This window comes from Microtus oregoni, unplaced genomic scaffold, assembly GCF_018167655.1.
Source record: "Microtus oregoni isolate MIOR12 unplaced genomic scaffold, Mior012 000014F_ref0000157, whole genome shotgun sequence".
NCBI classification, from domain to species: Eukaryota; Metazoa; Chordata; class Mammalia; order Rodentia; family Cricetidae; genus Microtus; species Microtus oregoni.
In genome coordinates this window covers 44,772,656-44,795,275 of record NW_024543073.1, presented here as the reverse complement: position 1 = coordinate 44,795,275, position 22,620 = coordinate 44,772,656, and the positions used below count along the sequence as shown (strand labels likewise).

The 22,620-nt window shown below is 40.8% G+C and overlaps 1 protein-coding gene across 1 annotated transcript in view; it reads right to left on the bottom strand.

Moving 5' to 3' along the window:
• Nucleotides 1-22,620, bottom strand: part of Ttc29 (tetratricopeptide repeat domain 29) — a 127,295-nt gene that overhangs the window by 87,536 nt on the left and 17,139 nt on the right. The window contains exons 5-6 of the mRNA XM_041663330.1: nucleotides 7,069-7,292; nucleotides 1,693-1,878 (exon numbers count right to left, since the gene is read on the bottom strand). Of these exons, the coding sequence (XP_041519264.1) occupies nucleotides 1,693-1,878; nucleotides 7,069-7,292 (410 nt within the window). The remainder of the gene's footprint in view (nucleotides 1-1,692; nucleotides 1,879-7,068; nucleotides 7,293-22,620) is intronic.

Sequence of the window (22,620 nt, the reverse complement as noted above, 5' to 3'; positions counted from 1 at the left end):
CCGATCAAGTCCCTCTCCCTCATCAGCTCGAAGATCAATCAGGGTTCCCTGACCTGTGGGAAGTTCAAGGACCGCCCACCTCCATCCAGGTTTAGTAAGGTGAGCATCCAAACTGCCTAGGCTCCCCCAAAGCCAGTACGTGCAGTAGGATCAAAAACCCATTGCCATTGTTCTTGAGTTCTCAGTAGTTTTCATTGTCCGCTATGTTCAGCGAGTCCAGTTTTATCCCAGGCTTTTTCAGACCCAGGCCAGCTGGCCTTGGTGAGTTCCCGATAGAACATCCCCATTGTCTCAGTGTGTGGGAGCACCCCTCACGGTCCTGAGTTCCTTGCTCGTGCTCCCTCTCCTTCTGCTCCTGATTTGGACTTTGAGATTTCAGTCCGGTGCTCCAATGTGGGTCTCTGTCTTTGTCTCCTTTCATCGCCTGATGAAGGTTAATATTCAGGAGGATGCCTATATGTTTGTCTTTGGATTCACCTTCTTATTTAGCTTCTCTAGGATCGTGAATTATTTCATGGTGGCAGCTTTTCAGACACATCCCCTCCTCTTCCCCTTCCCCCATGGTTGGTATTGCAGGTTCGCTCTGCCGTTCCTTGTGGGACTGTGTAGAGGCTCACCTTCAACTACAGATGCTGCCATTCCTTCCAGTCCTCTCCTCTGTGATTCCCACTGAAAGCAGGGAGTTCCTGCTGCCTCCTGCAGCTGTGCTTCCTCTTTCAGAGCATGGCTCTAAATCCCAGCAACTTCCAAGTCCTATCAATACCCCCCAGCTTGAGGCCAGCCTGCAGGATCCCTCACCGCAGCTGGCGTTTCCAACATCACCTGTGTTGTTCACATTGCATGGTCCCTGGTCACTTTGTAGTGACCTCTGTGCTCTAGGGTACAGCCAACTTAGCCACAGCTTCCCAGAGCACAGAAGCAGAGTCCCACATCACCCTAGCCACAAATTATATATCACACATATTTTATTATATATAAGATATATAATATTATATACAATCAGTTTGACTACCTCCCCAGAGAACCGTAGCATTAAAACAGCAGTTTCATAAACTATTTTCATCTCTCTACATACTTCATGCATATTATCTGCATTCACCCTTTCATGTGTTTCTTAACGTTCTATGTGAAATCAGTCATCATTCTACAGCTCCCTGACTGTTTTGCTATTTGGTTTTTATATTGGGTTGTCTTATTATAACATTAAATACAAAGTTTTTTTTTTTAAAGAAGCATTTCCTTCAGCAATTACTGTAAAATCTCAAGGTAGAATCCGATTTCTATAGTTTTTATACTTTGATCCGGGCAAGAGGAGGAGGAGCACTAAGAAATTCACAAAGGAACCTTCCGTTTTTCCAAACAGTTTTGTAACCAGACAAAACTAAACCACCACAAACACACAAAGGCTGCAGCATGTGACCTGAGAAAGACAGCAGGGGATGCAGAAAAGGTGTGGGAATGATTGAGGAAGAAATGCTGGCTGTTCTAGGTCCGGCTGCTCCTGCGCGGACAGCAAGCAATCGAGTGGGGGACTGTTCTTGGAAGAACACTGACACGGACTCGTCAGTCCCACGCTTTTGCTGTTTAACTGCAACAATTTGCCTCCTTACCCTCTGGTCCTCTTCTTAACCGTCAAGGTGGTTTTGGTCTCAGGATTCCCCCCTCCTGGCCGCCCAGAGAGTGCCAACTCACCCTCTTCCTCGAACAGAAGGCCCATGTGCGCCTGCGCCTCTGCTTCTTTCTTCCCACCATCAATTTTGATCAGCTGAGCAACACTAAAGCACCGTTCATAGAAGTGATTCCGCACCCACTTGTCTTCAGAATTATCGAAGTAACAGGCCAGAGCGTATAAGTTGTTATACACTTCTTCGTAGTACTCTGTACAAAGAGGAAAAACCAGACTGCATCAGAAACACCGCTCAGGACACACAGAATACCGCAAATTACTTCCATATTTTTCTTAAATCCATGGCCAAATGTCTTGAAAACTAAAACTGATGCAAAACATCATTTAACTGTTAAAATAATCACATTAATCAAAGGATGTAGACATGAGGCAAGCAATAGGCAGGCGTCTTTCCAAAAATGCAGACACACTAGAAATTGAGACATATTTCATTGTAAAAGGACTTATTTATATAACAGAGCTGGACAATACCTGTTAGGAATGTGCTCCTCTTGGAGGATAGTGGGGCCAGTGGTTTCATATATATATATATGGGGGAGGGTGAGAGGAAAAAGGGCAGGAGGGGACTGTTCCATATCCCAGTGACGGGTCTAAAGGCATCATCACTAAGCCTGGAGAAATCAATGTTTCCAAACCATGGCAAAATAAAAGCAAATGCAAAAGGAGAAAAGGAAATGGAAGCCCAAGATACTTAGGGCAGGATGATATATGTGTGTCTCCATTTTCTACCAATCGTTCAAGAAATATAAGTGTGTGGTGAGGCTAAAAATGTAGATGTCTATGCTTCTGTTTGGGATACTTTTAAAATTGAAAATGTGAGTCATTCCTTTTACTCAAATTTCTGGTAATTTGTTATATGCATCTCCGACTTTTCTTTCCTAGAGTAACATCTGTGTTTATAAGTGTGTGGTCATGTGTATTTGTGTAATCTGTTTCACAAATGCTGCTACAATAGTGAACTTGAGCAAAGCTGTTTGTGTGGTAATAAAGTGTGCCTTGATCCTGTAAACTTAGGGGCCCACACTTGCCTCAAACACGTGACAATCTTCCCGCCTCTGTGTAACCAAGGACTGCCGTCCTGGGAGTGGGAGTGAGTCACTGCAGCCTTGACAAAATGACCTTTAAACAGCAGTCATTGTGCACAGGAGTCAATAGGGAGTGGAACCTAGGAGGTGTGGCTTTGTTGAGGTGGGCTTGGCCTTGTTAGTAGAGGTGTGCCACCATGGGGGCAGGCTTTGAAAATTCTTATGGTCAAGATACTGCCCAGTGAGTCAATTGACTTCCTGCTGCATGCACGATGTAGTTCCGTCAGCAACTTCTTCAGCACATGTCTGCCTGCACACTGCCATGCTCCCACCATGATGATAATGGACGGAACCTCTGAAACTGTAAGTGAGCCCCCTCAATTATATGTTTTCCTTATAAGAGTTTCCATGGTCATGGTGTCTCTTCACAACAGTAGAAGAAACCCTAATTAGGACAGAAATTGGCACCAGGGCCTGGGGTATTGTTGTGTTGGGCCTGACCCTGTGTTTGTTTGGAGAAATTTGGACTTTTTACTTTGGGTTAGGAAAGCAGTGGAATGCTTTAAGCACTGTTTAATGGGCCAAACTAGTAGGAGCATGGAAGACAGTGGTGCTAAGAATTATTTGAACTCTGGGGGGCTCACTCAAAAGGTTTCAGAGGAACAGAATTTTAGTATATTGCTTAGAAATTGTTCTTGTGATATTTTGGTGAAGAAAGTGGTTGCCTTTTGCCTTTGTCCAAGGAGTCTGTCTGAGGATAAGAGCTTTAGATTAATTCTGTTGGCAGAAGAAACCTCCAAACAGCCTAGTATAGTCTCTGTCATGTGATATTTAGTGGTAACTCTAATGAAGATTTATAATGAAAAGGAGCAAGCTGAGCAGGGTAATTACAGAATGAAAAGAAAACCAGACATGGGATGGAGCTCAATCCTGTGCTCAGTGAGGTAAGTGGATTAAGAAATGGAGTAAAAGGAGCCATGACCTCAAGGCAAAATTCCATGCAACTAATTTTCCAACTTGTGAAAAGGAACTAAAGAAAAGCTGAGAGCCTAGGTGTGATGGGGCATACCTTTAATTCCAACACCAGGAAGGCAGAGGCTGGTGGATCTCAGAATTTGAGGTCACCCTGGTCTACAGAGCAAGTTTCAGGACAGACAAGCTGAGGCAGTGAAGGAAGGAATCTAGGAAGACTGAAGAATGAGGGGGCCATGTTACAGGTCTAGTCACGTGGTTCTGGATTTAGAGTTAAAGACAGAAGAAAGGAGTTAGGGAATAAAGTCACCGAGGCCAGGGATGTGTCAGGGATGTCCCTAGTAGAGAGGCCATATGTGAAGCTGTGAAGGTGAAGCCTGGACTGCCTCAGAGACCCCAAGATGTTAGAGATATCAGTCATGGCATAGCTGCTGAGGAGAGTGGCTAACAGGAAGTGGAACCAGCCCAAGAGACAGAAGTGTGCTGCACTCAACAAAGCCGAATGGAGTTGGAGATCTGAAGAGCGTTTTAGATGCAGTTTAGAGTTTGCCCAGGTGGTTTTTGGTCTTGCTTTGGTCCTGTATCTTCTATGTTCCCTTCCCTGTGTTTTTGGAACTGTAATGTACATATTATGCCATTATTTGTTGGTAGTATGTGATCTGTCTTTTGATTTTGGTTTTATAGGGGACTACATAGACTATATGACTCAGAAGAGACTTTGAACTTTTGACTTTTAAACAGTGCTGAGACTGTGGTAGACTATGGGGACTTTTGAAGTTTGAATGGATGCATTTTGCATTATGATATTGTTGGAAAATTATGGAGGCCAGAGAGATATTCTTACTAACTTTCCTTACTAGTGAAGTAGCACAACACACAAAAGTACACGCAATGCTCTGATTCTGATGATGTGGAAAGTTACGCCTCAGCGCGGCGGTAATTAACCCAGTCACTCAAACTTCCTTTACCGGACAATGTTTCCCTCCCTTTTCTACTCTGCATAAAGCTTACATCATAGGAAAGTCCACTTGGGTACAGCAGATTTTGTGTGTACTACAAAATTTTGTAAAGAAACTACTCAACCCTGGATCAAAATTTACAAGTCAGGTGTGAGGCCCTTTTGAACTGTCTCTACCTTCAGTCTGCAGTTATCAATATCATCATTTCGTCGTCAGCTTCTTGGGGCTCATGAAGAGTGATTTTACAAGCGGCACAGAAGGAGTTCACACTGGGGACCGTGAGCTTTGTGCCATCGACGGCACTTTAACCAAGGAAGACGACCCAAAACAGGAATGGCTAGATTGTTTAACAACAATTTTGCTATAAAGCAGCAAGAGGTGTTTGGTGACTTAAATAACTCAGGTTACTGCTGTGCACATGTGCAGAGGCTGGACTGACACTTCCTGCCACAGATGACACCATTCCTGCCACGGATGACACCGTTCCTGTCATAGCTTTGATGAAATGAACTTATGCCTAGAATAGATGGTCTTTCTGAGGAAGCAATGAAAATGCTCAGAGACACATTATTTCAGGGTTACCATCTCACAGTCAGAGATGACACTCGATGGGACCTGGAAGCCCCAAGACAGATCTCTGCATTCCAGATGCACATGTAAACATTTAAAACATACACATGTGTTTTCAGATTTAGGATTCATTCAGGGTAATCATAGCAAGCATGAACATTCCATGTTTTCTGGAGCAAGTTTTATTCAGATCACAAGTTTTCTTTGATAAACTTTATGTGTGAAGCGTGACAAAATTGTATGAAGTTCTCAGTAATGATTGTATAAATACTTATGTGATACTTCCTGCAATAATTCTAATTTTCTATATTTCAGCAAGGCAAAAGCCATACCATCTTATAGGAGATAACCCCGTGTATGTTTTGAGCACAGGTAATTTTGTCCTACTAATAACTGCACCTTTATTTCTCACACACATGAATGAGACTATAGCTGTTACAAAGCTGGGGCATTGTCATTTGGTTTTTACATTAGAGAAGTACTTTCCTGTAGCCTGAGCATCTTCCAGTCCATCATCCTGCAGTTGCTCCATGATGGACTGGCTGTTGACGACACATCGCGGCAGGGTAGATACCTGCCTCACATTCATGCTACTCAATGGAAGCCTCCAATTTAAGCTGATGATGAAATTAAACTTTATAAAATAAATAATGGGCGGGCTTTATCTTGGCTAATTCCATTTCTGGAGTAAATATCAATTCAGGATTTTATTCTGATAGTAGAATTTGGGACTTAAGTTTTGATCGTTTTGTAATAACATGACATATTTATTTACAATAGTTAATTTCTTATCTTTAAATTGTATTTTTAAAGTTCATCAAAAGACTATTTTATGTCATTCTGCAGTTTAGAATATTTTCCACAATATAGACAACCCTCTCTTACTAAATCCTCCTAGTCCGTGTTTAGTGTCCCCTTTCCTCCATTTTACAGTCTATGCTTCGAGCTGAGGACCAGGCTGCCCCTCATGCTCTTTCTCTCTCTGTCTTCATTGTACACAGCATGGTGGTAGACAGCATGGCCTACTGACCGTGTAAAGGCCAAGTGAGAGACCATGCTGTCACATACAGCGCTGGCTTTTCTTCTCCTTAAGAAAGCTTTTGTGTTTTCAGTGAGAATGTTGACGGAAAAAATAATGTGGAATGCCAAATTCTAGAATTTTCTTTTATTTTTCCAATGAAAACAAAATCTTAATGCAGACCTAAAAATGTTAAACGATGAAGTCCATACACAACAGAGATTAAGTACTTAGTTCTTAAATACTTCAAAGTATTAAATAATTAAACAGTTTAAAGTATTAATACTTTAAACATAAAATACTAGCTTTATGAAAAATATTAAAATATGGCAAAGAAATACACTAAAATTATTTTGTAGAAAACAGGAAGTTAACTATTGAAATAGCAACCATGTATTGTGGACTATTAGACCAGGCTGGCCTCGAACGTGCAGAGCCTGCCTATGTCTTTTAACTAATATCCAAACCAACAGGATCTCATGTCAAAATTTTCAAAACTCGCTATATAAATGCTAAGATAAAACAAACTAAACCAGTGTGGGTTTCAAGCCACAGTGCTTTGAAGCCTCTTTGGTTTTCAAACCTGTTGGGGACCTCTGAAGATGTTTGGTTGTCTATGCTATCTTCCCAGGCTTGCAGTGACCTCGCCAGGATGTCTTTGTACCTAGTGAGCCTGATGCCTAGTCATTTACTCCTTAAAGCCTCTCAGTGGGCCAGCTTGAATTGTACAATTTGTCTTAATGTATCAAATTCACAAGGCAACAGTTTGGAATCTTCCCCGGGGTGCACTCCCCCGACTCTGTGCACCCCAGCCCCTCCACCAATCCTGGCACATACCCTGCCTCTCCGCAGCCTCAGCCCTGGTCAGGTAGTAGTAGAAACTGTCCAGCTTGTCCGGCTGCTCCTCCAGCGGCCTCTGCATCCAGAAGAGGGACCGCACCTCAGCAGCGTGCCGCAGCGCGTCCCACTGCTCCATCAGGGCGAAGAGCTCAGTGAAGGACTTGTGATAGCCATCGCGCAGCATGTCCACGCAGATGCTCTTCTTGTATGAGTTCCTGTGGCTGGGAACATGAGCAGAACATAGGGCACTTTAGAGCTCCGAAAACCAGCACTCAGAGCACGTTTTCCTACATGTCAAGACATCTTTGCGGCAAATCAAGCATCTTCAGCTTAATGCCGGATGCCTGGTGCTTACCTAGCGTCGTTATGTTATGTTTGAAAAGGACAAAGTTATGTTATGTTTGAAAAGGACAAAGTTATGTTATGTTTGAAAAGGACAAAGAAGCCATCCGACTATTCAAAAGTTCTCCATACACCACCCCAGATCCACCCCAACTTAGTCAATCATGCTTCTTAATTGAATGTTTTAAAAATTACACTAAATATCTACATAATCTTTTACAGGTAAGACAAAATAAATGACTTGATAATGCAATTCATAATAAGTAGATAAGCAAATCGAAATTCACTTCCTAGCTCTGCACTGGAAAGCTGAGGAAGGAGATTTACTCGTTTAAGTTCAGCATGGACAACACAGTATGAGCCTGTCTCAAAAGATAAAAGCCAATTGAAACTTCCCCAGATGTACTTCATGATTCATCTGCAGGGATACAGAGGCAGATGATTTTCCCATGTGTTTATTCAGCAAATCCCCATCAGTTTCTTATGATGAACTATTTCCTTCTTTTCCATTGTCTTGTGTAGCTGTGATGTGCATGTGTGTTTGCATGCGTGCTGTTTGCATGTGTAGGCACAAATGCATGTGTGTGCTGAGGATGATGTCAGGAGTCATCCGTGATTCTTTTGAGCTTTATTCTTAGAAGCCGTCTCTAAGTTGAGCCCAGGCCTCATAGATGCGGCCCATTTGTTCTGCGGACTCTGAATGAAAGACTGGCTGATACACTCGCCTGGCATGCGTGTGGTTCCGGTGACTTGAACCTCAGTCTCCACAATCTTGTGTGACAAGAGATTTAACACTGAGCCCAAGAACTGAGCCATCTCCACAGCCCCTGCTCCTCCCCCAATAGACTGTTCTAGACTAAATAGATTCAGTGCCCTTGTGACATCTATGTATCTTCTGGGGGAAGACACAGACAACAGTTAAGTAGATACACAGCAAACAATGATTGAAAATGTTTATTTAAGAAATACATGTGCTGCCAGGTAGTGGTGGCACAGGTCTTTAATCCCAGCTGTCAGGAGGCAGAGGCAGGTGGATCTCTCTGACTTAGAGGCTAGCCTGGTCTACATAATGAGTTCCAGGCCAGCTAGAGCTGTGTAGAGAGAGACCCTGACTCAAAGTAAAAGAAAGGAAAGGAAAAAGATATGCACATGCTTATGGAGAACAGCTAGGGGGCGGTCATCGTCAAATCAAAGAATAATTAGGTTCTGAACGATACAGTTTGATGTTAATTAATTTACGTTCTTTCTTTAAAGGGATATGTTTTTAGATTGTGATACAGATCTGAGTGACAGTGGATCTGTCCCATCTCTCAGAATCAGAAGTCCTGAGGTGGAGCCGCCATGACGTGACTTCTTCGTGTTCCATTTCCTTCCTATGTAAAAGTCAGTACTAACCATATTGCAGGGCTCCTCTAGGACCTGTGTGATGAAGTATGTGCAAACACGTGGGAAACAGAAACCCAGGACGCTGGCTCTCGCCTCTTAGCTATGCCTTGGATTCACCTGTGGAGGTTCAAAAGCTCCACCCACCAAGACCACTAACTGCGGAGGAGGAGCCTGGCTCTGGGCCCTGCTAACAGGGGTAACTGCAGAGCCTGGCCCTGGTCCGTGCTAACACAGATAACTGCAGAGCCTGGCTCTGGGGAGTGTTAACACAGGTAACTGCAGAGCCTGGCCCCGGGCCGTGTTAACACGGGTTAACTGCAGAGCGTTGTTATTGCTGCGCTGGACTTGGAATGTGGAGTATTGAGTGTGCTAGGCAAGCACTTTACCACTGAGCTCTACCCCGTACACACGACTGCATTTGAGAAGTGTCTAGGAGTCCCGGATGAGCTTGAACTGTGGTCCCTTCCATCTGACAGCCAGATTACTATAGAGTTTGCTGATGTAGAGAATGGAGAAACCATCTTTCTAAGCCAAAAGATCAAGAGCCATCATGTGATAGGAGATTAAGACACTCAGCATGCGGCAGAGAAGAACAGCACGGGATTTCTTTTCCCTGTCCTTTCCTCTGATCCAGTGAGAAAGGCATGGGATGGAAGGGTTAACGGTGAGGCTGTGAACGGGCCAGGTCCTCCTTCCCTTCCCTCTCCCCCTCAAACAGTAGACTGGAAATAGAATTCAACTTCCTGCAACATCCAGCAAACCAAGATGGCAGCAACTGTACCCATCTCTCTCATGGGATGCTTTGAAGGTACAAAGCTAACCACAGTCTCCTTGTCCCCCTCCACTCCCAGGACAGTGCATGGGGAAATGATCAACCATCAGGACATTGGCCATCAGCTGAAGGCAGCTGGCCCTTTAATTTCTCAAGGATCTAAACTAATATGGGAGGAGTGCCATATCATTCCGGGAGCTCTGTGTACCATCCCTAACTCAGTTCCCAGAAAGAGAGGGCCACCATTCCTGCCACCATATTTTCAAATGGTGGCAAGGTGTGTATGCAGAAAGACTTTAGGCATACAAACCATATAGGCTGCTCACAGGGACAGCCATGACACAGGGAACACTGGAAAGGTCTGATGGTTCAGGCTAGCTCATCTGAAGAGCGGATGGAGCAAAACTTGGTCAGATGCACCAGAGATGGTCATCCCTGCAGGAACCCCAGGTCAGGAATACATTCTGTCAGAGAATTTACCTCCCAGGGTCTTAAAAAAAATCAAAGCTCCTAATTGCTGCTAATGCCACACAGCCAAAGGTCTTGTTGAGAGGCATGGTGGATTCAAGGTGAAGTCTCTAGGATTCTCTTGTTGAGAGGCCTGTGGATTCAAGGTGAAGTCTCTAGGATTCTCTTGTTGAGAGGCCTGGTGGATTCAAGGTGAGGTCTCTAGGATTCTCTTGTTGAGAGGCCTGGTGGATTCAAGGTGAGGTCTCTAGGATTCTCTTGTTGTTTGTCCCCAGCTGAGCACTCTCAGGCCGCCACAAGCCCAGCCTGCCTGTCGCTGTTACTTTACCCAAGAGCAGAAAGGAGAATACGGCATGGCACGGCTGTGCCTTTCCTTACCAGGAAAATAAAAGCATTTCTGAGAAGAGCAAATCCCCGTTTGTGTCTCATTGGTCAGAACTGTGTCAAATGCTACCCTGTTAAGATTCAGGGAGTCTGCCTCAGCTTGGGCATCCTGCTAGAGCAAGGAAGAGTGGGGACTAGGAAGTTAAATGCAGCAATAGGTGCAAGGCCCCCGATCAAGGCCTGGAAGCATATGCTGTCACAGTCTGTCACTCACTTGCCCAGGTTGCCAGATAAGATCCAGTGCAAATTAAATACCAGAAAACAATAAATGATTTTTAAAAAGTATTAGAATGTCCTAGATATTGCATCAGATATATTTAGACTAAAAGGTAACTTTCTGAGTTACCTTTTATATAAAACAGAACCTTCATATACTTATGCTTGCTGGATCCAGTAATTTTATTCCCTTTTGAACCTCACAGTGCAATGGTTTTTTTTCCATTATGGGGGCATAGAATGGGGGAGGGAGTGACTTTTGCATTTTGTACAATCTAAGAGATCACTGGACTGGTCTGGCTTCTTCTGAGTGACAAGATTTGACACCAAGGAGGATTAAGTCTCAGGGCCAGAAATTAAAAAGAGATAATAAAAATATAAAGACTTTCAATTTAGTAGTCCCTAGAAGGGATGGAGGAGGCTAAGCCTGGAAGCAGAGAGGAGAGGAAGATTGCTGGTCATGAGCAAGGAAGGCTGTGGGGCTGGAGCCAGGCAGTGGTGGTGGGCAGTCAGGAGAAGTTGTAAATAGGATCACCTGCCAGCACACACCATCGCTTTTCCCTGGGACACCCTAGACAAATCAGCCAGTCAGGCGTCCTGAACCTTAGAGATCCCTCACCCCTACCAGAGCTATTATAAAAACCCCAACCACAGCTGAGCTCAGGGCTCTCCATCACTCAGAAAGTCCAAGTTTGCAAACTTGTATAAGAATAAAGGCTTTTTGATTTTACAGAAAGGACTCGATTCCATAGTTGGTTTTAGGCGAACTTCATGATCTGTGCATAACAGTTACCAAAATCCTTCCAATATGGTCTTTTTCACTTAATTTAGTCAAGACGAGTTGCTGCTCCCTCTGGGCCCAAACCGTGAAATCTTCAGAAGGCTGGGCTGACGTCGTTTCAGCTCTCAGTCTCCAAACATCCACAATATAGAATTAATATCCATTTCAAAAACGTCTATTGTTTAAATTTCCATTCTTAACAAAGACATTTCAAAAGACAATGTTTCAATGTGTTTATATTGAATATATCTATTCTTACATCGTTTCCATATTGCACATTTTTACATCTGTGCATACATATACATCACGAAATAAGCCTGATTATTAATACTTAAGATAAAGAAAAAACAGTAATGCCAACTTACTAAATAGACTCCTATTCAAACTTTCATAGCTGATGTAAGTTATTTACCTGCCCCAAATCTTTATTTCCTAAATGACTTGGCTGCCTGAAAGTGAACATGTGTGTCACTTCTCATCTGTATATTTGAAATTTCCAGGTTTCCTTTTTATTTTCTTTCTTTCTTTTTTTTGTTGTTGTTTTCAAGGCAGGGTTTCTCTGTGTAGCCCTGACTGTCCAGGAACTTGCTCTGTAGACCAGACTGGTCTGGAACTCACAGAGCTCTTCCTGCCTCTGCTGGGATTAAAGGACTGTCCACCACCATGCTGAGGTTTACTGTTTCTTATTAGAGAACAATAGGCAAAGTTCACTTCTTTCATGGAAATATTTTTTTAATATAAAGACAATAGAGTTTTGTCATTTTGATCATTTTTTCTTTGTCCCTATCTGTTTTACTCCTTAATTTCAGTGACACACAAAATAATTAAAAATATTGGTCTAAACTAAAATATGCTACTTTCAGGCATCAGAAAAACACTTTGTGCAGGAGAAATGAGTAATCCTGGAGATGTCATGAAGGTATGTCATTTTTCCATCAGTGCTGCTGCTGCAACCAATCTACTGCTGTTTCAGCCAGAAACTGTAATCTCAGCTCAGCAGTTCCTGGCCAGCTTCTCAGGCCGTGGCCCAGCAGGACAAGTCCTTCTGCACCCTCCTCCCACCAATGCTACCAAATGTAGTTATTAATTAAATCTCTAATATTCCATTTATGAATAAGACTCAGGAGTGAAAGGCTGGGCTAAAAACCTACAAGCTCACCAAGATTGAGGAGCAAGCAGCTGACCTTCCCTCTTCACGAACATCTCTGAAAAAGAGCCTCCCTTCCGCTCTACCAAACCAAAAATGACTGCCATACTCAAAAAGTCCCTCCTACTACTTCCTCTGTGTCTCTGTCTTCCAGACTCCCTCTGACTCTCTATGATTACTTTCTGTCAACTAGCTGCAGGTTCTGCCTTCTGATCCAAGGTTGATTTTATTTAATTAACACAAATAACAAACTAGGGGTTCACAGTGTGATGAAATATCCCGCAACATAGGGATTTAATATCATGGAATTTGAGGTGAATTGCTCACAGAAAACAAATGTAATGGAAATAAAAGTGGGGATATTCATGAACACATCAACCATCTATATAAAATCTGGGAAGCTATCACTGCAGGTACAGGAGACTTTCAGGGCATGTGGGCTAGTATTAACACCAATGGACAAAAGCTAGAGAGTCATCTGAGAGGAGAGAACCTCAGTGGAGAAAATGCCACCATAACGTGGGGCTATGGGTAAACCTTCTTAGTTAGTGATTAATGTAGGAGGGTCCTGCCCATTATGGTTGCTGTCACCCCTAGGCTGATGGGCTTGGAAAGCAAGCTAAACAAGCTATGGAGAGCAAGCCAGTAAGCAGCACCCCTCCATGGCTTCTGCTTTAGTTCCTGCCTCCAGGTTTCCCCCACTCCCATTTGAGTTTCTACCTTCAATGATGAACTGTGTTGTGGGAGAGAAAGACAAATAAGCCCTTCTTACCTAGGTTGCTTTTGGTCATGATGTTTTCTCATAGCAATAGAAACCCTGTCTAAGACACCGGATGGGAGCTGCAGATGGAGAATGGATTTTAAAACAGAATTGAATCTAGTTTTATCTACATGGGATCTACTGCCATTTAAAGGTAACACTCAATGGCAGTCTGGTGAACTATTCTAATTTACAGAAAGAATCCTTTAAAATCTCTATGCTGCCCAAAGTCACAGAAGCCTGTAGGTGGAAGAGTTGAGATTCGCACGCACTTCTGCTTCCCAATTCGTAACTTTTCCCACTTCCCCAAGGTGCTGACAATTACACAAATTATTTTATGTTCTTCCTCCTCTCTACAGTGTTCTGCTTATTTGCATTGTTTATTTAAAAGTGACATAGCCTGATAGCTATGACGCAATCTCCAGTTTGAATGATGCTCTCTTTATCGGAGCTAATCCAAGTTCAGACTGGGCCAGGGAAAGTGACCAGGAGTCATTCTGTGACTCTCTAGAGGATCCTCCTTAAACCGAGGGGCTGGCAGGTGATAGTGCCTGTGACAAATGGATTAGATAGCTGTGAGTCTCATTAGAGGGTTTAAAGGCAGCACACAGGCAAACAGCTAAAAAGAATGAAAACCTCACCCTTCTACACATGGAAAAGGTCAAGGGACGAAACAGACAGGCTTGGTAACTTCCTATATTCTCTGTGCAGGTGAACATGCGCCAACTGAAGGTGCACTTTCAAAATCTAAGCATTATCACCTCTCTAAATATATGGGGAACGAATGTAATGCATTCTTTAGGGGGTGGACTGGAGTGGACGCTACCAGAGTAAACCTTCACGTTCAAAGATTTCAAACACAGTTTCTAAGAAAAAGACATACTTTTAAAACAAGATCATAATTTTTTATTTAATCTGACAAAGATAAACTCAAAATACCTGTTAGAGCTCATCAAAAGTCAGGATAATACTTTTATTCCATTAAGCTAATATTTATAAGCCACTGTGTGGTTATCTGTGTCAGTTTTAACACTTTTACACTCATATCGGAGGGATAAATGTTACTGGAATCACCTGCGGGATAATTATATTACTTAATGAATACTGAAACAGCTTCAGTTAATATAATTTCCATAAAATAAAGTGAAACAGTGTTCTTATTCCTGCTTTTCAATGTAGGTAAATATCACACACAATCAAAATGAAAAAAAAAAAGAAGAAGAAGTTATTTCCCTGGCATAGACACGCTGATAACAATTGCAGTAAGTGCTTCGGGTCAGTTCAAATACTATTTTTATTCCAAAATTTTCTTCAAAGCTAAAACAAAGAAACACTGTTTGAACACTTTTTTCCCCAAAAATTTCTCCAAAGCTAAAACAAACAACCAAACAAAAACACCATGAAGAATTTCTCTATAAACACATAAAGCTATAGAAAAGAGATAAAAAAAATTCCCACAGCACTTAGAATGACTTTATTTTAAAAATAGATGAAATTTCCGTGAACAATGAGGCTTTCATTATATAAACGTCAGCGTTCAATGCTCCTCAGTGCCGACCGAGAACATCCTCTCTGTATAATCTACGCCGGGGAGTGACACACGGAGGGACGTAACACTTTCAGTACTTTTATTTTATTTCCCATGTACTTCCAAATATAATTAGAAATAGAGTTTTAACATTAAGAAGAAGACAAACAAAATCCCTTGCTTTCCCAAGTGCATGCACTCCCGATGAGTTGACTGGTCTCTGGGGGCATCTACTGGAAATTTAGCAAACTGCAGTCATGTAAACCTGATAACTTTGATTCTCCATCTTAATGCAAACATTATTTTAATTGAAATGCAAACAATGTATCACACAAATAATATAACTGTAAAGTTACGCAGGGCACTCTACCTCATCCAGCTCTCGAGAACAAGGTGTCACACAAATAACATAACTGTAAAGTTATGCAGGGTGTTCTACCTCATCCATCTCTCGAGAACAAAGTCCGAGCTGTCTGTGGGATCAGTGAACAATACTCCCTTGCTTCAGACGCACACTGACCAGGTGGCACCTCACGTCACTCTGTTCAAACCTTTCCGCTCTCACGCTCTCATCGGGGAAGAATTAGGGTGCTGTTTCAGCCACAAACACCCCACACTTAATAAGAATTTTCTATTCACCTAAGAAAAACAGAAACACTTTCCAACTGTGATGGTTTCCCTGAAAGCAACATTGCGTATTGGGACATCCACTAATTACAGATAGCCAATGCCGTTTATTTTCTATACGATTAAATTTGGTTGTTTTATGTTAAAACTTTTTATTATGACTGGTCATTACAGTTAGAATTGCTCATTAGGATTAACACGGCTCATTATTCCAGACATTTCAACACCTGGAGAACTATGCACAAGTGATGGACATGATGTTATCACAGAGCTTATGGATAGTTTACACAAACACTTCAACAAAGAAATTCTCATATTGTTTTTCTTATGTCTACTCATATGATAAGAATTTTCACAGCATAATCAAGATCACCATCTTGATTCATTATGAAATTTAAGGGTATATATTAAAAGAAAGTTTTCAAAATAATTTTGGATGTACAGGTATTGTGCTATAATTGTAGCATTATAGATTTTATATGCTGTTATAATATCGTGTAAAATGTTCCTTATAAAATCTCATTAGACTCACTACCCAAGTAAGTGTGGTATCATTCATTATGTAAGCTTTAAAAAAATGAAAATAAAATATAGTCAACAGTTAGAATGTACATATTAATATAAGAGGATATTCCATTTCCATTTAGATTTAGATTCGATTAAGTATCTAAATTAACTTCTTAGTTTTAAAATAAAATCTATTATATGACTGAATAGAATTGTTATGAAATTGTCTTAACAACTATAAATTTATTAATCTGAATCTTTGGGAAAACTATTATACATGCAAGTTTTGCTCTATAATTTTGGAAAATACAAATTCATATCTATTAACAAAGCAGAAAGTACAAACTTTCAATGTTTTTATGGCACTCATACAAATTTGAAAATATTTAACCCAAGCACAGCTTTTCATTTTTTTCAAGATACCTAGTAATAATATTAACTCATTGTGGGACATTACTAATGTAATTCTTTTGATGGCTAACACAACATCTTAAACATGGTCAACAAAGAATTCTCTCAATAAGAATTCATTTCAAGGTGAGTGGCTTCATTTTAGACTACATAAAATATTTCTGTTTGCGAAGCAGAAGTTCAGTCACATATTCAACTGTTGGAACCGATGTTTGGCTCTCAATGCAGTGACTCTTGCAAGACCAGGGATGTTTATCAGCTCAGCAGTATCCTGCTGGCCACAATTACTGGATATCACAAGATTGGGGATTTGTTTGGTTCAGTAGGCAGCCTAGGACCTCAGCCTTTGAATGGCTTTAAATAGTTCTCTTAATAATATAAATGCATTTTAATGTATAGATCATGTTAAACGTGACTTCATTCAGTCAAGTCGCTGAACCACAGTGTATTATTTGGGCACGAATCAACAGCGCATCCATCCGTGTAGCACAGCACCAACTAGCCGTCCACAAAGCTGTCACACACAATTTTAGCAGCATACAGCCTTGCTGAAAAAACTCAAACTTAGCCACAGTTTTAAAAAAGTTTCTTTGGGAATTTTGATTTAAAAAAACTAGAAGAAAGCTCATTCTGCAAGCTTCCAGTTGTATGTGATCTAACTAGTTGCTGTTCTTCCTGGGAAAGTCACACTCACTTGCAGAAGAGCCCTGAACTGAATGCCATGTGTAAGAATTTTCCAGAGAACGAGGCTCAAGTCAGAAAGCAACAGAAGTCTGAACACCGTTGGGTATGGGAGGAGTCACGTGGATTCATGTTCTTTTTGTCCAAATTACACTGTAGTTTTCAACTCTTGGAAAGGCAACAGAAAACCAGTTTTTAAAGCAATTTTTTTTAGTGAGAAAGAGAAAATTTGAGCAGTAATATAATTTTATTATATTATGTCCTAATTAAACATTGAATATGAATTAAAAATTAGTTTTATATGTCGCGACTGTGAACACACAGAAGTATTAACATTGCTGCAGCAGCTGACTATTTTTGCGTAAATTAATACGGTAACTTGTGTTAGCATAACCTCCCCAGGATATTGGAGCCATCCTTTTCTTAAAACGTAATTTGTTGTGTCTATCATAATTTTGAAATCATATTATTTGGGATTGTTTGTCTCAAAATGAACTAACAAAACCCACCCACCTTCTTTATCCTGGTTCTCATCTTTACAAACGAAGCAATTAATTTTTCACATGAATTGAGTGAACTATGCAATAATAGAAACAGAAAGCTGGAGGGCACCCTGACTGATCTTAGGGACCGACATTTGCCGTAAGACGAGGGCGGGCTTGCCACGTTCTTTGCAAGAGTCTCACACTGCTTGTGCCAGAGTTTGCTGAGTTCTGCAAATAAAATTCTGTTTCTTGCACTCTTGCTGGGAGTCATGAGAGTCTGTAGTTTGCACCTTCCCATTAAAAATGTATTGTATTTTTTGAAATTATTCACCCCGCCTTTTATCCAGATCAAGTCTTTGAAAGGAGGAAGTAGATACTAAATGGAATAATTCATGATTTCCCATTAAATATGAAACTTTCTTTTGCAGAGTTTAGAAAATGAAGTTCTACATAATGTACAAAAGTTGATTAGAACTTTTTCAACTTTTGTTGTTTTTTTTTTTTTTAAACCTTTCATAGAAAACAACTACACAAGGGGTTTTTTTTTTTTGGGAAAAGTAAAGCAATCGATTCTTTACACTTACAGTTTTATGCTAACTGTTCTCATGTTGCTGCCTCTAAATAGACACACATACTCAAACACACTTATACACACTCACACACACATACTCTCTCACGCGCGAGCACGTGCATATACACACACGCACATCTGTTTCTTTAGGCTATTTAAAGAGCATTAAAATGTTGACAGGAAATGTCACGTAAATGAAGTTATAGGCATGATAAGTATTGAGGAGAAATGAAACACCCTTAAAACATAAAAGGAAAACTACATAATTTAAGATAAAAACAAAACATTATTTATACTCTTTAATATAAAATAAATAGCAAAGTCGGGATTTTGATTTCTCATATTATGACAGTTCTGGCGAGGTGATGACATTTGTCATGAAAACAAAAACATCAGTCTTCTCTCAATTCCCTCCCTGCCTTCTATGTACTCCTTAGCCACACCATTGATCCCTCCTTTATCTTCCTTTCCCTTTTTAAAAATTAAGTTAATTTAAAAAAGAAAGAAAGCCTGTGGTGAATTAACTAAAGAGAGCGTTAGATTCAAGGGCAGCGCTGAACTCAGTTTCCCGGGTTCTAATGTTTCTACCACAGCAGTGGCCCAGCTCTCCGGTAAGAGCCCGTTAACTTTCTCCCACACAGAAAACAAGTTGAGAATCTGTTTTCCTTGTCCCACTTGCGATAAGTACAAAATTATAAGGCATATGAAGAAACCTTTCATATTTCATGCTTTTTAGTTATCATTGCAAAGAGATGGGTACCACACAGATGAATAGAGAAACGATAACTTCTCACAGACTGGCTGTGTGCATGGAGGATCAAACTTCCAAAAAATGGTAAAAACGACACAAATAAAAATAATATAACTTGGTCATTCTGATGCTTTGGCAAGATAGCATCTAGGAATCAATAGCTCATCTAAGCATCATATCTTCCTTATCGCAGCTATCATAAAAATTTAGGAAACATCACTAGTTACTACTAGCAACATTGAAAATCAAATAATGCATTAGTAAGACTATTGTAAAACAAGAAGGTGGTATTTTTGAGAATACAAAACAGTGCTGAATAGATAGGTGCTAGGCAGAAAGTGAGCATCTCTTTCTTTCTGTTCCCTACAACAGCGAGAATGCCAGCAGGAGGAAAGCTTGCAGCATTTGTGGCTTTTACAGCATTTACAGAATTTACAGCATTTGCGGCATTTGCAACATTCGCAGCATTTGCAGTATTTACAGCATTTGCAGTGTTATCAATTGTACACAAAACAGAATTCAAGCAGAAAAATACTCAGAGTTATAAATAGATCTATTATTGAGAAATGCAGTAGCTAGAAAAAATGCACCCGATGCCATAGCTTCAAAGAGAAGAAAATCAACAGCGATGCATTCTCTCTCGGAAACTGAGAGATTCCATGGCTGCCACACGCCTAAGCTGATGACAACAACAAACTCCAGCTGGCGACCAGACCCCAACTGCAAATATAGAATGCGGATTAATTTCTCAAATGTACAAGAATTTTTCATAAAAACCCACCGTGTACTAGCTACACTGGGAATTTTATAAATGGATATTGTGCACAGCATATCTTCTAAGCCAAGGCTCCCTCCTCAACCGCTTATTCCCACTGAATGAAAGGAAGAAAACAAACAGCAACATCCATTCACCCGCAAATGCAGAAATGTAACTCTAATTTATTCACTGTTTCAAAGTGAAACCCTTTATGTAAATTTAAAATATTTTGGATCTTAAAGATACGCAAACATCACATCCCTGAGAAGGCAGCGTCCTCCCGAAGAGACAGTCGGGAGCAGCTGTTCTGAGTGAGGAAAGAGCTCTCGGCTCAGGATTACAGCGGAAACCCTGATAGACACAGTAACATAAGCCCAAAGAAAAAGCAAGAGAGAAAACATCGGAGTAAAATGGAAACTAATAAAAGAGGGGGAGGCATGGGGGTCTCACAAAACAAACAACTGCTTACAGAAAAAGACAAAGAAGTTGCTTCCCATCGTATGGAGAAGGAAACCGTAGCAGGAGCACAGAAGCAGATGTGCACAGCAGCAACACACCCCTGGTTACAGCAACAGCTATCGTTTTCAGTGTGCTCAGATGACACTCACAACACTGGCCATAGAATTATCCGATTTATCTATAGAACTGTAGGGCAGGAAAAGGAAGATTGTAGGTTAACATGATTTAGATGAAAATGCACAAATGCGTGCACACACACACGTGCGCACTCACACACAGAGAGAAAGCAAATTAAACATATACCATGTAAGTAGAGTTTACCCAGAATTGAAAGATATAGTTCAGTATTTAAAAACCTAGTAACTTCATGATCGCTTCAGCAAAATTTATGATCATCTCAGAAAAAAAAAACTGATGAGCAAGCAAACACACACACACACACACACACACACACACACACACACACACACGTGACTACCAGGAAATTATTTAGTAATATTAAAAACCCATAATGTTTAAGAAAAGTAGAAATTAAGGAAACTTTTGTTGGCAATATGTATCTATAGAAATACACTGAAAAACCCTTGACATTTTCAGCCCATCAGAATATTCTCGCCAGGTACGCGAAGGCATGCTGCTGTTACTGTATCCACTTAACACAGCACAAAAGCAGAGTTCTTGTTAGTGTGGGGGCTCAAGATTTTAATGATGACATTTCAATCTGGTGAAATCCTCACTGGAAATCCAATGAGATTTTCCTGACTCTTGACAAGATAACTTTAAAATCCATACAAAATAGCCATATTCAGGAAAAGCATTTAGAACAAAGAGGTGCACTATCTGCAACCATACCGACAAAGAGGGCTGTGCATTGCTGCCAGGAAAGGCAAATGAATTAAAAGCACAGCACACGTATGCTCACGGATGTGGGAGGCATAAGAATGTAAACGTGGGAACCTGACATTTAATCAGTTTGGGGAAAGACTTGGGGGCAATTGATTCATTTGCAGATTTTGAAGCCTATTTCTTAACAGTCTTGTACATATACGCAACATACATTGCACATGTTGTATTACCAGTCTGCATTTTACTTCACACATGAAATCTGCTTTCTAATCATCATTCTGTCGCTATGATACATGATAAATTTGAAGCAATGCCACCCCCATATCTTTCAGCACGTGATCCTAGCTCTTCTGATAGTAACCCTAATAACATGTATTTTGAACTTCTTTTTCTTTTTTTTTCAGTGTTTTTTTTTAATTTTTTTAAAAATTTATTTATTTATTAAAGATTTCTGCCTCCTCCCCGCCACCGCCTCCCATGTCCCTCCCCTCTGTATTTGGAATTGTTTCTTGGCTTGAATAGTCATCTTTTCCTTGAATTCTGTATCCTCCCATTCTACTAGTATGTCCATTTATGAGGAAGAGGGGCATCTAGAAAGAATGTGTGCAGCTGTGTGTGTGCGTGTCTGCCTTGTGTGCATGTGTGTATGTATGTCTCTCTGTGTGCATGCATGTGTATCTGTGTGCATGTGTGTGTCTATCTCTCTGTGTGTGTGTCTGTGTATCCACGTGTGCATGCGTAGGTGTGTCTCTCTGTGTGTCTGTGTATGTTTGTGTGTGCACTCATGCATGTGCTGTGTGTGTGTGCATATGTGTCTCTGTGTGTGTCTGTGAGAATGTGCATGGATGCTGTCAGCTTTTGCATCGTATGTGAACATTCTGATGTTCCCTGGCTGTAGCATCCTGCAATCTGGAAAACTCCTTTCTTGTTCTTGACTCAGACTCTTTTGTAGACAAAAGTAGGAATCTAATCTTGGCGTTAGCGCCTTCCCCTTCTGAGTAGGGAAAGCCTCTCCTCTTTACATGTGATATTCTACAATTTCATGAGAACATAATGAAGTGATTTTTTTTAAAAAACACATTTTCCTTTCCTTTCTCATTGCTTTGATACCATGTTTCAGTTTAAATATGTGTCCACATTCTCAAGTCTAAGTCAAACCAAAAAAACAAGACTTGAAAGTTGGCATATAGTATTTCCTGTTTTTTCTTAATAGTCAGATTAAAGATTATTTGTTTTTGTCTTCTTCACAAAAAAAAAAGCCAAAAATTCCATTTATTTTCTCAGTGGTTTTCTTCTCTTATTATAATACTTTCTTCCTGTGTTAGCATTGAATCTATTTTTTATTTTTATAAAAAGGAAGTTCAGAGTATCCGCCTCAGAAGACAAAATAACAAAGCATTTCAGAAAACACAGCAAACAAAAGAAAAGGAAAAAAAAAAACGGCATTTCAAGGTGTACACAATATAGCTGATGTGGTGCTTAAAGGGAATCCATAGCACGGAAATGCTATGTATAAAATGTATAAATACATAAAAGGAGAGGAGCAAAGGGAGGAAGGGCAGAGGGAGGGAGAGAGGAATGCAGAAAGGTTGGTGAGTGGGTGCAGCGTCTAGTGCCATCCTGTGGATTCTGGAGGGGTCTGGAATCCGGACTAATTCGTATCATCCATT